At 42.2% G+C, this 16976-nt stretch overlaps 1 protein-coding gene across 1 annotated transcript in view; it reads left to right on the top strand.

Annotated features, from left to right (window-relative positions):
• Positions 1 to 2580, top strand: part of LOC141139982 (glutathione S-transferase 3-like) — a 31596-nt gene extending 29016 nt beyond the window's left edge. Inside the window, exons 6-7 of the mRNA XM_073626655.1 lie at positions 1109 to 1234; positions 2418 to 2580. Of these exons, the coding sequence (XP_073482756.1) occupies positions 1109 to 1234; positions 2418 to 2546 (255 nt within the window). The 3' untranslated portion in view covers positions 2547 to 2580. The remainder of the gene's footprint in view (positions 1 to 1108; positions 1235 to 2417) is intronic.
• Positions 2581 to 16976: the final 14396 nt, after the last annotated feature.

Below are 16976 nucleotides of genomic sequence, written 5' to 3'. Positions count from 1 at the left end.
ATACAAGAAAAACAGAGAAGCAGCGCCAATCTAAGTGCAGCAATATTGTAACATATTTCATTTAGTTGTAATGCACTTACTCAAATGGATAAAAGCAGGCACATCATGGTAAATGACAGATGGACAACAGGGTTCCAGAACGATCATCCAAGCAGCGCTGTGCTGTCTTGCTGGGCGGCGCCAGTGGTTTTCGGTGTCCCGGGCTAGAGTGTACAGGGCGCAGGAGGAAGCCGTTACTCAGGTAGTCCCTAGTCTCAGTGGGGGGGGGAGGGGAGCTATGACGTGCACATGTTTAGTGCATGCGTGCTCCTTAGTCAGGCATAGTTGTCTGCCATCATAGGTGTGGTATATAGAGCTGGCAGGGCGGGTGGGCCAATTAGATCACAGGGCCGCCCCCCTTTCAGTAATCACACACCAGGGAAACTTAGGGGTGGGGATTGGGCATAAATATTGCAGAACATTTGGAACTTTGTATATGTGTTTTCTTTTTTTTAATCAAGATTGGAGGATGAATTAGATTAAAACTAAAAATTAAAAACAGTATTAAAAATTTAAATGAAAAATGGAAAAAATAAAGTATGGTATTCTTTACCTGCTCTGTTGCAGTGGTTTTGCACAGAGCAGCCCCAATCTTCCTCTTCTCGGGTCCCTGGCTGGCTCTCCTGGCCCCTCCTCCTGTTGAGTGCCCCCACAGCAAGCAGCTTGCTATGGGGTACCCGAATTGACGTGTGTTCATTCCCTGTGTTCATTCCCTGTGTCTGGCCCTGCCCCCTCCTTTCTCTTCTCATTGGCTGACTGATTTTGATTACAGCGGGAGCCCATGGTGCCACGGTGCTGTCTCAGCCAATGAAGAGGGGAATCCCGGGCAACCTGAGACATTCCTACAACATCGCTGGATCTAGATGGACCTCAGGGTAAGTATTAGTGGGGCGGGGGGGGGGCTGCTGCACACAGATAGAATGCAGTGTAGAGTGTATAGAATGCATTAACAGAGAAAAAAATCTTCTGCCTTTACAATGCCTTTAAAATATAAAGCTGACAAATTTGTTTTGCTGACCTCTATGATTGTATTTACCATTTTTATTATGTGGTTAATCTATACTTTTAGGCTTTGGAAAACAAGAAATATTTAGTTGGAGACAAGTTAAGTTTTGCAGATGTGAGTCTTGTGGAAACCATTTTAGCAGTGGAAGAGGTACATCCTAATATCCTGCAAGACTTTCCTAATTTACAGGTAAACAAACTACATAATTTACCTGGATGCTTATGCCATTTTTATTACAGTTGGTAAACTTGGTCTGATAAATTTTACTGTCTGATGGCTGCATGACAATATAGATTTATCATAGGTATGCACAGCCTATTGCAATAGGGTGTGTATCCCAAATCTCAAACACACATGTGTGTGCATGTATACTGACAGTGTCAGCAGGGCAGAGATTGTTGTCAGTAGGGCAGTGGACAGTGTCAGTAGTTATATTTATTATTTAATGTTTTTATTTTCTACAAAAAAAAAAAAGAATACAATATATATATATATATATATATATATATATATATATATTTATATATTTTTTAAGCCCTGTTAGGGGGCTTTGGTGAAATATCAGGAGTATAAGAAATAGGGGGAATCTGTGCCACACGGGGTGATTAGGGTGTGCCCAGGCACATCTGGCACCCACAGTATTAAATACTGTACATATAGACGACTTTACGAATAAGCTCATGAGGGAGTAAAATGCATTGAGTTTGCAGGATCAGATTGGTGAGTTTATGCATCAGTCATCCGAACAAATGTAGATGAGGTTTTTAAATGGGGAGTCACTTCTTTCTAAAAGTGGAATATAGATTTTTTATAAGTGTAGCTCCAGCTAAAAAAAAAATAATTTTAAGCTTTTTGGATAGCGTAGGGAAGGAACACCCCTGTAACATTTGTTTTGCCGTCTGTGCCCCTCTTCAGAAGACTTCACCTCACTTTCTATCCCTATGACAATAGGATTTTGAAAATTTTGGGTTGTTGTGGAAACAAGGATTGGTGATAAAGCTTCAGTGGAGACACCTTTTTCCCATGATAACTATTACAGGAGTGAATTACCCTTCCTAGGGGTAGATTTCATCTCACTTCCTGTTGTCTCCCTCCGTTTGTAAGTCAGATGTTTGTAACTAGGGGACCACCTGACTATCACAGCTGACATGACTATTACAGCTGGATCTCAACTCCTTATGGAAAAATACCATTGTGCTCTATGCTTCCAGTGGTCACCAAGGCATTTTTTTTAAATATTAACTTTGTGTTTTAAAGTGGTTGTTTCGTTTCGTTTTTTTTTGTTTTTTGTGGTGATGTCATCCTATGATAACTTTTTAAATATACGAGCGATGGGTTTTTATATTGTTTGTATTACTTTCAATTTCTTTAGGCTTTCAAAGCAAGAATGAGTGCAATACCAACAATTAAAAGGTTCCTGGAGCCAGGGAGTCAAAAAAAGCCTGTTGCTGATGAAACATATGTAAACACCGTAAAGAAAGTTTTGTCCTTGTCCTGGTAATATAATAAATAAAAAAAATTGTTTTATAAAAATATCCATAAAATCTTGTTTTTGTTCACATATCATAAACAAAATTAAAGTTTTCATTGTAGTAGTCTATATTTTTCAGAATTTTGAATTAAACAGTTTATCGAATACTTTACTCTTTTTGTTTTTAAGCCCAGGTTCACACCTATGCGAACTAGATGTGCGTTTCCCCACATCTAATTTGCATAGTAGGAGAATGTGACTCGCTCCCTATGGAGCCGGTTCACATATCTCCAGGGCGGCTGCGGAGCGCACTGCACAAAAACGCTGTGCGTCTTTGGCTCCCTTTCAGGGCCAAATTCAGGCATAGAATCGGCCCTGATTCGTCCCTGAAACGGGGAACAGGGACGCACAGCGCTCCTGTGCGATCCGCAGCCCATTATAGTGTGAACCCGGGCTTAAACATATTAAACTTGGAATTTTTTTTTTCTTTTGAGAATGGCTATGATTAGATGTGTGGTAAAATTGCTGAGCCTTTGAAAAGCAATCTTCAATCAGATTGCTTTTCAGAGGGGTTGACAGTTGATGAGGAGGCAATATGTTGCCTTCTCACCACCTGTTTTAATGCTTCAACTGCATGCAGCATGGCCCCAATCCACCAAATGCGACAAGTGGGATAATTTTTGCTGCATCTATGAAGCTAGGCACCCCAGCTATGACATGACTTATGAGGGGGCATTTGGAAAGTTGTAAAAACATGACTCAGCCACCCAGGGACAGACTGACAACTCATGGGGCCCCCGGGCAATAGGAGATTATGGGGCCCCCCGGGCAATAGGAGATTATGGGGCCCCCGGGCAATAGGAGATTATTTGGCCCCCAGGCAATAGATTATGGGGCCACACAGTTTACACACACACACTCATACAGTATACACACATAGACACACAATATACACACACAGTATGAAAAGGTACTGTAGAGGCGGGGCAGCTATAATCTTGGGATTTAAAAAAAAACACAGATTTTTACATACTGTCCCTGGTTTTATTGAGGCTGGCAACCCTGATGGGGCCCCTTAGTGGCATGGGGCCCTCGGGCAGTGCCCGAGTGCCCCGATGGTCAGTCCGCCCCTGCAGCCACCTGTTTCTTGGTGCCTCCTAACTGCAAGTGTACATGAACCAAGAGTCATAAATTGGGGTTCATGTCATGTTTCGCATGCATTGTTTGCCTTTAAATAATTTATCCCTACCTCACTCCATAGCTAGGGTATGCTCTTATGTAAAAACAAAAATAATTCTGCGCTGGAAAAGATTTTAACACTTAAAAGCAGCCTGCACAAACATCTGTAATGCCAAATTGGTGCATAATTAAAATAGCATAGCACTAAATTAATATAACATTATAGAAAATATACCATAATTAATGTGCATAAAACTCTAATATAAATTAATTATAAAAATCTCAATTCACAAAGTGCAAAAATGTGAAACGCAAATTTACATTTCATCAAAAATACACCAACATAATAAAATTAGTGTTGAAAAAACAATATTCAAATCCTATAAATTGCTATAAATATAAAATATTCTAAATATATAAATTTTGGATAAGAGCAGCATTCACTTGCAGTTGGGATGGGATTATACACCTTTTATTTTTTTTTTTTGGACGTTGCACATGACTTAGACCCCTTTCACACTGGGGCATATTTCAGGCGCTTTTGGGCTAAAAAAAATGGCGCCTGTAAAGGGCCTGAAAAACACCTCCCCTGCAGTCCCAGTGTGAAAGCCCGAGTGCTTTCACACTGGGCAATGCGCTGGCCGGACGTTAAAAAAAAAAAGTCCTGCAAGCAGCATCTTTGGAGCGGTGTGTACACTGCTCCTGCCCATCGAAATGAATGGGCACCTCTGCCAAAGCGCCTCGGCAATGGCGCTACAGGGGCACATTTAACCCTATATTCGGCCGCTAGCAGGGGTTAAAAGCACCCTGTTAGCGGCCGAATAGCACCGCTAAAATGACGGTACAGCGCCACTAAAACTAGCAGCGTTTGACCATCAACGCCCACCCACCCCAGTGTGAAAGTAGCCTTAATTTTTTTTTTTTAATTCATGAATTGGGACTTTTTGAAAGATTTGAATATTTTTTTTTTAAATGTAATTTTTAATTTGTTTACATTTTTTGCACTTTATGGATTGAGATTTTTATACTAGAATTTTATGCACATTAAGTACAGTATATTTTCTATCATATTGTATTAAGTTAGAGCCAGAACCCAGGAGAAAGGTGGTCCAGGAAATCTCCGGGTGGCCAATCCCCAAAAAAGGATGGGGATAAGGTGTCAAAACATGACAACGCAATGATCCAGCTTTCAGGGAGACCAGGGGAGGGTGAGGCGAGAGTTCCCAGCTCCCTCTCGGTCCTGCTCTAAAGAGGGTAGTGAATGGAAATTACCCATGTTAGAGCAAAACACTTTGGAATCAAATGAACAAAAAAGGAGATGAGGAAGAGGTACCAAGAGTTGTCATTAGGTGAGTAATAGAAAAGTTCGCAAAGGGGAAGAGAAAGCATTAGACAGTCACTGGAGGGTTAGTGGTATTACGATACATGGGATGATCACAAGGGGGTATTGATGAAGTTTGCCCAAGGTTCCCAAACACATTTAAATCTCCCGACAGTGATCACACTTTTTAGCGCTTAGACTGCGGAAGCATAACAGTCAAAAAATCTTTTAAAGTGCCAGCAAAAAATAGTCTATAGCTATGGAATGCACTGTACAATGTGATAGCCCCTTGGATATACAGCAGCTTAGGACAGTGCAGCCATTGTCACTCAAGCCTGTACATACCTGCAAGCTAATCACAGAATCCTAGAGCCTACAAGACAGCGATATTACAGTGTTTATCTAATGGGACTGTGTTACACAAGTCATTTTGTGCATTGTACATGTATACAGTAGAAGCTGCCTGCATTACTACATGCCATTCTGATTTCTGCTTATAATTCCTTCTCAAACAATTAAGACATAAAGCAGTCTGTGCTCCCTAAACAGACACAGGGCTAAGCAGTTGAATACAGGGTGTAACAAGTTACTGTGCCTCCAGTCCGTGCAGATCCCCTGATCCCACATTGTGACAGTGGGGGGGGATCCTCTCCCCCACTCGCTGTCACAATTTGTTAAACAGCATGGCTGTGCGGGGCCCCGCCAACATGGCCACATCACATGATCGCAGGTGCAGTGCTCTGTAGGCTCAATAAAAAAAGAATAAAATAAATGCACATTTACCTGCATAAAATGTGCTTTTTTTATGTAAACTTAGCAGTACAACACTTTACAAGAGTCACAGGAAGAATTAAAGGGATTTGATAAGCTTAATCTAGAGAGATACAGTTTAGTACTACAGAGACAAAGTCAAAAGTGAGAATTACAGAACTTCATGAGTCTACAGTAAAGCCTGCTACACCCTAGCAGGTTATTTAGATAAACCCAGCGAGCTGAACAAAAAAAAAAACTGAAGAGCACGGGAGGAGCCACTGTACTAACTATTAATGGGGGAGATCACTGTACTTACAGTGATCTCCCCCGCTGAGCTATTGTGTCCTGACCAGGGGACAGCTCTCCAGCCAGAACACACCAGTCAGCGCTCTCAGCCATTGGCTGAGAGTGCTGATCGGCAAACCTTTTTCAGTCATGTCCCTTTGACAGAAGCCAGACGTTCAGTTGCCTTCTGACAAACTGGCTGCCATACACACACGGTTTCTATTGAACCACCTGATACCACCCAAAATTCAGCTTGTTTGTACGGGGCTTTAATCTCATCACTCTGCATTCTGCAAGCATCACTCTGCATCTACGAGACACTCCTCCAGATCAGAATCTCTACAATGAAGATCTTCCATCTTCACCCAACAACTTATAAGGCCCCTTTCACACGAGGCGGACTCCGCTTCCACGGAGTCCGCCTCGGTCCGCCGGCTCAGCGGGAAATCTCTCCGTTGATCTCCGCTGAGCCAGCGGATGACAGGTCCCTCTCTGCTCACTGAGCGGGGAGGGGCTTGTCAGGCGCCGCTGCTGCCTATGGAGGGATCGGACGAAAACGGACAGCATGTCCGTTTTCATCAGATCTCATCCGATCCACCAGCGACGGATCCGAACGTAGAGGCATCCGCTAACATCCCTCGCTCCATAGGCTAACATGGAGCGCCCGTTCAGGTCCGCCGTCAAAACTGACAGGCGGACCTGAACAGTCCGATCGTGTGAAAGGGGCCTTAAAGTCTGTGCGCTGACGCATCTAAAATTCAGGTAGCCTTTGCCCAAAAGAAAGCAGATTTGGAGGCAGCAGCTGCATGCAAGCGAGCAGAGATGGAAGCTTGGGAGAAACAATGTTAGCACGCCACAGCCATGGCATGATTAAAGGTTTGAGAGCAAGCTGCTAGCGAAAGTGAAAGACCTAACAAAAACAGACACACAGTTGCATCAGATGCCTCACACTCCCTCTCAAAACTTCAGCTCCCAGCTATATCGCTCAACCAAGGACAATGCATCGCACATACCACTTCTCAAAACAATCTACCTACTCATCTTTCAGTGCAACAGGCTTTTGCACCACAGGAAACTGTAGACACCAGTATTCAGCTAATGGACAATACACCTTACCATGGGGCTAGTCAATTACATCCTAACACGTACAGTGCTCCACAGCTAAATAGAGAGGGGTTTTGGGACTTTAGATGAGGTGTGTATGATGGGACTCAGCAAGTGGAACAAAGTAATATGGATGTGTTTATTGTCTAAAGCACACAACAATAACATGCAGCAGTGGATACATGGAGTACAGTAAACACATGAACAGCATATTGCAAACCATAAACATATAAATGTCAACTTGTACATATCATTTTAAAAAAAGTATTCCTCCATAAAAGAATCCTAAAACACAAGGTATGGTCCTATGAGTAAACATGATGCATCAATGTAAGCCCGACGCATTTCATGGCAATAATGTCACTCTTCAGGGGCGGATGCATGGTAAAGTTAGATCTGCAAGGAGACATAAGCATATCACATAAAAATTCTAATCGTCCAACCCAACTAAAGCCTCGTACGCACGCTTTGATTTTCGGACGACAGAACGTCTGATTTTTGTGGCATGCTAGTCTCATGTCAAAAGTGAAGAGGTTATTAACAATACAAGAATTTTCGTTTGACAGAATACAACATCAGAAGTGACGTAACGCTTTGAATAGTTTTGTATGTATTCTTTCGTTTCTGAGCATGTGTAGTCTTGTTCTTACTATTTTTTTCGTATGAAAACCATACTAATGAAACGAAAATCCGACGTTGGGTTCACATCCGACAAAAATTTTATAGTCTGCATATCCAGCTTTTGTCTGAAGAAAAAGTGAAATCGGCTGTCGAAAGCACCATACTAATGGTAAGATTTGCGTAACACAAATCAAATCGTGTGTAGAGGCCTTAAGGGAAGCAATGACGTTGAGTAGAGAAGGTAAAAAATCCATCTCCTGGACTACTTACATGCTAGCAGCATGTAAAGGTATGTACACTTGAGCATATGGGCTAGCACAATTGTCTGCTCTGGGAGCTGAAGTGGGGTCCGGGGCAGGACAGAGAACATGGATGTGATTCCCAAAGACATGCATGTCCAGCCAAGGGTGCAACAGGGGCTCCAATCTAATGTTAAATAATGAATAGTAACGAAACCCAAGTGGGCTAGAAGTGGGTGAAACCCCCGGGCCAAGTGAATGTGACAGGAAATATGGAAACCGGGATATTTGTGTAAGTATACACATACACACCGGGAAGTGTGGATAGGTGAGTGCTATAAGTAATAGAAATTAAATGAAAAGGTGTGGGTGAGTGATTACCCGAAGATCTGAGATAACGTGATCAAAAAGATAGTGCTCAGTACGCAAAGATGTGTGCTATTATGCCACTCATGTGCTGGTGGCATAATAGCACACAGCAGGTGAGGGGGCACGTTGTTCCCAGCGTTACTGACGAGACCCAACCAGCGTCACGCTGGCATGACGTAAAGAGAAAGTGTCTGAGTCAAAGTGGCGGCCGCTGCTCATTTGAACCCAGACGTGATTCCCCCTTGGTCTGCCAAGGGGGAATGTCACGCCCCGGCATGACAGCCCCACGAGGACATCAGATGTACGGGGCGGCTGTATAGCGCCGATGGGCAAAGGGACAGACCCACCCACACCCCCACACCAACACCAGGTGGTCAGAGAGGGAATGGAGGAGGTGCCTGTGAGCATCGCAGCTCCCAGAAATCGCAGGAAAGAACCAGCTCCACAGTACCCCAGTCCCTAACACAAAGTATGCTGCTATGCAGGTGACACTAAATGTTGGAAAGGTGATATGCACCAAAGGTGCCTAGGTGTTAGAAAACGGGCAACTACCAAGTGAGGTCCAATATGGGTTTGATGGGGATCAATCTGGAAAGAGTCACTAAACCTAATTGTAGGCCATCAACACAATCCCCATGCCTAATATTCAACCAAAAGAGGGTGTTCCACAGTTACAATCCAATTTTACAAACTACTCTACCAGCTCTAAAGAATGATACACACTATGAGTTTTTTCCATTCAACCCAGTGGGTTGAACAAAAAACTGTCAACTCTGGTTGGAGCCACTGTATTAACGATCCTACGTTAGTACAGCGATCTCCCCCGCTGAGCTGCTGTGTTCTGACAGTGGGATGGCCCCACCACCAGTACACTCCAATCAGTGCTCTAAGCCGTTGGCTGAGAGTGCTGATCGGGAGCCGGTCGGCTGCTGTCAGACCAGCTGCCATACACACGTGTTGAACGTTTTTTAATGAACCGGCCGATGTCACCCAGCATTCGGCCCGTATGTACGGGACTTAAGCCAGTGTCAATGTCAGGTATGAACGCCTTTGCACCACCATACTTCCCAAAGTGGCTCAATCTCAGTACACCAACCAATGTAACTAATTGTGTTCTGTATGCAGCTATGCATCCAAAATAAACACAGACATTTCACCGTTTGTTAACTATATGTTTCTCAAAGAGCTCACCAAGACAAGTCTCAACTACAGAGGCTGAAAACCCACCTTCAAAGCCACAATCAGTGAACTAGATGTCACAACAACAAAATAATTAGATTTGCTTATCAGGTGGTTAGGTCCTCAATCTGCTGAATGTATCAAAAGACTCAAAGCTGTTCACATTGGCCATCCTGCTGCAGGTCTTAATGCTGTGTGGGACAGATTGAAGCACAGCTTCTGCAGCCCAGAAGCCATTGAGGATGCTTTATTTAAAAGTTTGAAAGCTTACCAAAAATATCTAGCAGAGGCAAGCTAATGTTTCAAGCGGTCAGTGACCTTCTCTTGGACTTCAGCTCGCCAAAGTTGATACTCACTTACCTAGCCTCAGTTACCTAGATAACATTTGTGGGGTTAACCCAATAGTCTCTAAATTACCTTGTGGTATACAGGAAAAATGGGCATCACTTGGATCAAGGTATGAGGAAAAAAATAAAGTTTCCATTCCTCTCTTTTCCTACTTCTGTGAGTTCATTAGGAGAATTGCAGATACTAAGAATGATCCAAGTTTCTCCTTTGGGGAGTCCAACCCACCACCTTCTCCAAGGCCTGCAAGCTCACGCATTTCACATACAGACAGCAGAGATCCAGTGTCTGTGAAAAGGACTGATATTCTACCTACATCTACTACACTCCCTGAAAAGACTGATCAGAACAAGAAAATTGAGAACCCCGATTGCCAATGTCCCATATATACAAAACCATACCCACTTAGGAAATGTATTGGCTTCAGAAAGAACCCCTTGCAAGAATGCAAAGAGCTTTTAAAGAAATTTTGGTTTGCTTCAAACACTGTGCTTACATGGAACACCAGGCTAAAGACTGTAAGGGTATTAATAAGTACTTAGAATAAGGCAGCAATGATCACATTCAAGATTGTGGGCCAAACCAGGTAGTTGGCACCTAAGTTGGAAGAATGGCGGCACACAAAGTCCAAAGGGAGGTTGAACAAATATTATTCCGTTAAGTTGAAGGAAAACAGATAATCACAAAAACCAGCACTGGTAATGTGTTAGCAGTAACTGTAGCAAAGTACTTAGCATATTAGTATGTATCAGTGACACGGTAACCCTGGCACCACAGGTGCAGACGTTTTCAGCAATGTTAGTGACACAATGGCAAGTTTCTAGTAGCAAGGTTGTCACTTTGGTATAGCTTACATTACCAGAGCAGCATCTGCATAGGGGTGGCTGTTAAGGTAGGATGGCGGTGCAAGTAGCACTTAGAAGAGCAGTGCAAGTCCTGTGTCACAGCCAGAAGGATAACAGAGCAGACAGCAGTGTCCTTAACCTGTCCCTGCTCAAAACCTTTCCCTGAGCTAATTCACTGTCCCTAGCAGGCGGGGTTCTTTTCCCTAACCTAGACACTTTGCTACTCTAGCCAATGCAGCAGGGCATATGTATATATTACACTGCCCATACAAAGATGGTTGCCAAAGGTCAGACACTTTTACAGTGTCTAATCAAACCACTGCTTCCCTGGTGACTCCTACAAAGTCTGCAGAGGAACAATGTTTCTCCCAGCCTCCACTACATCTGCACAGCGGCGCAGTAACATGGCTTCACTTACGGGATGGAGGACAAACTGCACCTGCTTACAAGCTCTTCATCCATTTCAAGACAGTACCACTCTGTCCACAGGTAATCCTTCCAAGGTAAAGCATTACGAGGAGAGCACAAACGAAACAGTGCCTCTTACTCCAGTTTTCTCTACATGCACATATGTCTATGGAAAAGGACTCCTTTGCCAAAATATGCTTTGTTCATGTATACCCTAAAGGTTAACCTGAAAAAGTTGTAAGACTGTATACTATTCTAGATGAACAGGGTAACAGGGTAACAGGTTTCTTGCAAAATTAAAGCTTTTTGACCTATAAAACAAAGCAGGAAATGCCCTGCCATACACCCTGGGTACCTGTGCTAGCATTACAGAAGTTTCAGGCAGGAGAGCTACTGGTCTTGTAGTAACTCCTCTGAATGGCAGTGTAGAAATACTATTGCCCATTCTCATTAAGTATAACCAGATCCCAACCAAGAGAGAGGAGATACCTACTCCTGCAGCTGCCTCGCAACACTCTTACTTGAAAGACATAGCTGATCACATCCCAGCTTTTAACAGAAATGCTTATAATTTCCTGCTTCTCAGTAGAGACATCAAAGGGGTACATAAGGTTCACCAACAAATCAGTGGGCCCCATGATTCACTATATGCCCAACACCTGGGTCATCATAAGCAACCTCTGTTTGGGTAATGTCAGGAGTTTGTTTCTTTCAAGACATGATAATGTCAGCACCATAGTGTTTGGTGGAAAAACAAGGAGTAAGGAGTTCAGAACAATTCTAACAGCTAGGTAGCACAACTACCATTTCATGCATCAAGAAATAAACTACCAAATAATGTTCAGCATGCAGAAACACATTTTTTTTTTATTTACAATGCACCCTGAACAGAAGACCTGAGATGAAAAAACACTTTGTTGACTTTAGGCAGAAGGTATTTGCGAGGGATCATGCTGCGCCTGTACCACCTCTCAAGAAAGGAGAGGAATGTTGGTACCTCCCGTGCTTTGGTGTGTACCATTCTTGCAAGCAAGATCAGATCAGAGTGCTGTTTAACTCAAGTGCTTGATATGAAGATTTTCCCTAATCTTAACAACAAGCTTATAAGAGAACCAGTCGCTGTTATGACTGACATTCAGCAAATGTTCCACTGTTTCATCATTCAAAAACACAATATAAACTTCCTCATGTTCTGATTGTATTGCAACAACGATGAACCCATCTCAATTCATACTGATTCTACATTCAAACTGGGTAATCCTGAGTCTGATAAAGAAGTCAGAGCTAACCCACTAAAATGTTCCAAATGTCTATCACACTGGGAATCAGCACTAAAAAATTCCTCACCTCTGGTACAAAACCCTAATTAAGATGTCTTCTTTATACCCATCGCAATGCAATCTGTTTTAGAGGAATTGTGGCCTATCAGGCACCCTCCAGCATATATGGAGCTGTCCAGTTATTATCCTGTTCTGGAAAGATGTAAATGCCCTAATTTCCCTGCTCACAGGACTACAAGCTTCGGTAACCCCTCAGTGTACTTTGCTGGGATTAGAGCTACAGACGTGGCATGCTCAATTCCATCCTATGATTATACGTTTCCTCATAGCTGCAAGGTTAGCCATTGCCCGCCACTGGGAAAACATTTATCCCCACAGCAGTGAGCACTTCCTGTGTATACTTAATCAGAATTCCCACATGGAATTTTTCTATGCTAAAGCTCACTTTTTCCTACCAACATTTTTTGCTCACTGGGCCCCCTGGTTACAAGACCCAAGGTGTGAGGTTGATATCACACAAAGCCAATGTTTATTCTCACTTATTCACTCTCACTTATACATCACTAAACCTTACTCCCAGCAAATATTACACTTAACGTAGGGGTCTATGACAATAGAACCCATCATCGCATCTTGGGGCTGTGGTCGGTTTCGTCCTCCAACGGGATTATATCTTCCCCTATTATTCTTCGCACTGCGGAAGGACAAAACTGACCACCTAGCAGGAAGCTGGTCAGAGTTGATGGGAAGACGGATGGAGCCAAATACAGGGCAATCTTAGAAGAAAACCTGTTAGAGTCTGCAAAAGACTTGAGACTGGGGCGGAGGTTCACCTTCCAGCAGGACAATGATCCTAAACATACAGCCAGAGCTACAATGGAATGGTTTAGATCAAAGCATATTCATGTGTTAGAATGGCCCAGTCAGAGTCCAGACCTAAATCCAATTGAGAATCTGTGGCAAGACTTGAAAATTGCTGTTCACAGATGCTCTCCATCCAATCTGACAGACCTTGAGCTATTTTCAAAGAAGAATGGACAAAAATGTCACTCTCTAGATGTGCAAAGCTGGTAGAGACATCCCAAAAAAGACTTGCAGCTGTAATTGCAGTGAAAGGTGGTTCTACAAAGTATTGACCCATTTTCCTTCCACTTTACAATTATGTGCCACTTTGTGTTGGTCTATCACATAAAATCCCAATAAAATACGTTTACATACTTGGGTGCAACATGACTAAATGTGGAAAATGTCAAGGGGTATGAATACTTTTTCAAGGCACTGTATACACTGGAATTTTTTTATACTACTAATGATGGCGATAAGTGACTTACAGTGGGACTGTGATAGTGCTGTTGCCAATCTAACACTAACTGGCACCTGGGCGGAACTGACTAACTGCCACTGATGCTAATACAGTGATCAGTGCTAAAAATATGCACTGTCACTGTACTAATGACACTGGCTGGGCAGGGGTTACCATTTAGGGGCAATCAAAGGGTTAACGGTGTGCCTACAATTTCTACTGTGTGTGCTGTGTTTTCACTAAGCAATGTGCCGGTGTTTACTCCACGTCACCGCTGTCTATAGAGAGCTCTGTGTTGCTTACCTACACAGAGCTCTCTTCTGTCATTCGCTCAGCCAGTCAGCAGGTGCCAGCCATAAGTCATTGGCCAGGACCTGCTAATTGGCTTGTACTGCAGCGAATGGCAGCACAGCAGGGATGGAGGGCCCCCTACTTGGAAGAAGCGGAATTTATACTTGTGTGTGACCCGGCACGGGTGGGGGGGGCTCTATGCAACAGTATATCTGCAGTAGGCAGTCCCCAGATCGTTAAGTAGGATTAAAAAAAGTGAAATGCGCACTGTTGTTTCTGGGCCCTACTAGGGATAAATAATATATGCATACAGTATGTGGTATCACAGTGAAGAGTAGGAGAATTTGTTTTGGGGTCTTCTTTAGGGGTAAGTCATGGTAATGGCAAGAAATATACAGGGTCAAAATGGTGGCCTCTACATGGAAACACGGTGTAGGAAAAGACATGGTAAGTCAGTAATGGGGGAAAGATCAGTTACAGGGAGTCTACCGGCAATACCGGTTACTAGTCCTTTGTCCTCTGTTTTTTTTACAGCTTCCAGAGTTCAAATCCTCTTCAGGTCTATTGTCTTTTATTGTAGAGGTGTGTCGGCATATAATGAATACAAATTACAAGTAGTATTTAGGCATCAAATGGCATCACCCTGACTGGGTGAAGACTGAATAAGTTGATTATCTAAGATTTGGCAGCCTATCATTACATTATGATCACAGAAAAGCCACCCTGTTAATTATTACTATCAATATGCAAGAATGAACACATTACCTGAATTGACCTTGAATGCATATGTTAAGTGCAATTGTCAACTGAATTGCCTCTAGTTTATATTGCTTTGCCAAATTTAGCTCTCAAAGAAGTAAGACACAGAATCAGGAGTTTCTGTATATCAGTTGCAAGCCTTAAAGGTCCCGTACTGTCTGAACTGAACTGCTTTATTGGAGCTTTTTATAAGGCTGGTTACAGAAACACATATTTCAGCAAATTTCCATATAAGGTAACAAGCAGTATATTTCAACATACATCACGCTGGACTTACATCTGGAAAACCTTAAGCTAGTCTTGCAACATATGCTGACACATACACATAATGCAGAGAAATGAAAAACAACTTAAGTAGAACTCTAACCCATTATTTCCAACCTTATCAATTTCCCCCTTTGATTTGACATCATCCCCTCCACGATTCTGGGTCCTTGCAAACAAGTGAACAGCCAATACTTCAAAGAGTACTATCCCTGACCGCGGGTTGTCAGAGGAGGATAAGTCTTCTCTATTTACCCTCATCCCTCAAATCCATACCTGCATCTTATAAGCAAAGAGAATAGAAAAGGGGTGATGTCAAGTTACCCTTTTTGTCATTAGAGTTCCTAATACCTTTCTCTTTCTATTCTGTCTGTTCGTGCCTTAATCTTCCTATATAAGCAACAGTTTATCACGGTAAGCAGTACAAAAGCTAAAATTAGAATAAGTATCGGATTGAGCATCCAATTAAGAATTGCCGTAGCAGTGGGTGACCATCCAGCAAATACATCATACCAATGATGTGTTGTTTCATCTCTTATTTGTGAGGATAAATGTATTAATTTCCCTTTATCTATAACCGCAGATATTAGATTATTTTGAAGGGTATGTTCTTGTGTCTCTATGTGTTTTCTAAGTATTTCGGACTCATTTAAGATTTGCCGTAAGGGCTCTAATGATATTATAAAAGGAGTAGTATCAGTAAGATTATCTACCGTCCATTCTAGATTAAATATTCTATGTGCATCTGGTTCAAAAAGGAAAGTGTCATTTTGTCATTTAAGCATTTTCCTTGTCAAAAGAAGTTTATTGAGTATACAATATTATAAAGATACATAAAGTAAGTTTACAAGGATCTATAAAGTAAGCTCATTGTTTTACAGTAGGGTTTATATAGGTAATTATCATGAAATTTCAAATATTAAACATTGGGTTCACGTAAACCTAAATTAAAGATATATATCATTTCCTTAGTTACTTTTGTAGGTATTTAAATGATTTATACCTACTATACATATTGTTTACAGGTAGAGTGTATATAGGTCAAATAAATTCTGATAATGAGCTTTAATCGTAAGGTGGAGAAAAGGAAAGAGAAAGAAGAAAAAGGGTAGAAAGGCAGAGGTATGGTCCACAAGGTTGTCCCGCTCGTCAGTTTATTATTCTTTTTAGTTATCTTTGAAGCCTTAGAATGGGTGTCTCTGTAAGTCATTTAATCTGCTACCATGGCAACAGGACAGAGTCATTGAAGTTTGACAGGAACTGTTGTTTTATCCAAGGATGCCAAAGTTTTTCAAATTTTGGAATCACGAAGACTTCCTTCCAGAAGGTTTGGATTACTGGGCACGTCCACCATATGTGTAAATGTGTGCCTATTTCTGGGCATCCTCGAAAACAAAGAGCTGAGGTATTAGGTGAATATTTTGCCACTCTAGCGGGTACAAGGTACCAGCGAGTTAGGACTTTATAATTTGTCTCCAGTGCTAAGATGTTGGGTGAAGATGACTTAGATGTGAGCCATATGTTAGACCAGTCCGTGTCTTCTAAAGTTCGTCCCAGGTCCTCCTCCCACCTCTGAACGTAAGAGGGTCTATTAAGATTTGGTACTCCATATAATTGATTATAAAGTGATGAAATTGTACCTTTAGCAAATGGATCTTTTGTACAGATTGATTCAAAAATGGATAATTGGGATAATGGTGTATCCCCCTTTAGGAATGGTGTATAGAAATTTTTGATTTGAAGATATCTAAATATCTCAGAGTTTGGTAGATCATATTTTTCTCTAAGCGATGGGAATGAAAGGAATGATTTAGATGCTATGAAGTCATTTAGTGTCTGAATGCCTGATGTTGTCCAAGCTTTAAAAGAATTTGGGTAGATCCATGCCGGATAAAAGGCCGGATTTCTGATAAAA

The sequence above is a fragment of the Aquarana catesbeiana genome, linkage group LG04 (genome assembly GCF_042186555.1).
Source record: "Aquarana catesbeiana isolate 2022-GZ linkage group LG04, ASM4218655v1, whole genome shotgun sequence".
NCBI classification, from domain to species: Eukaryota; Metazoa; Chordata; class Amphibia; order Anura; family Ranidae; genus Aquarana; species Aquarana catesbeiana.
The sequence above is the reverse complement of the archived record's forward strand: the minus strand, read 5'-3'. Positions and strand labels throughout refer to the sequence as shown.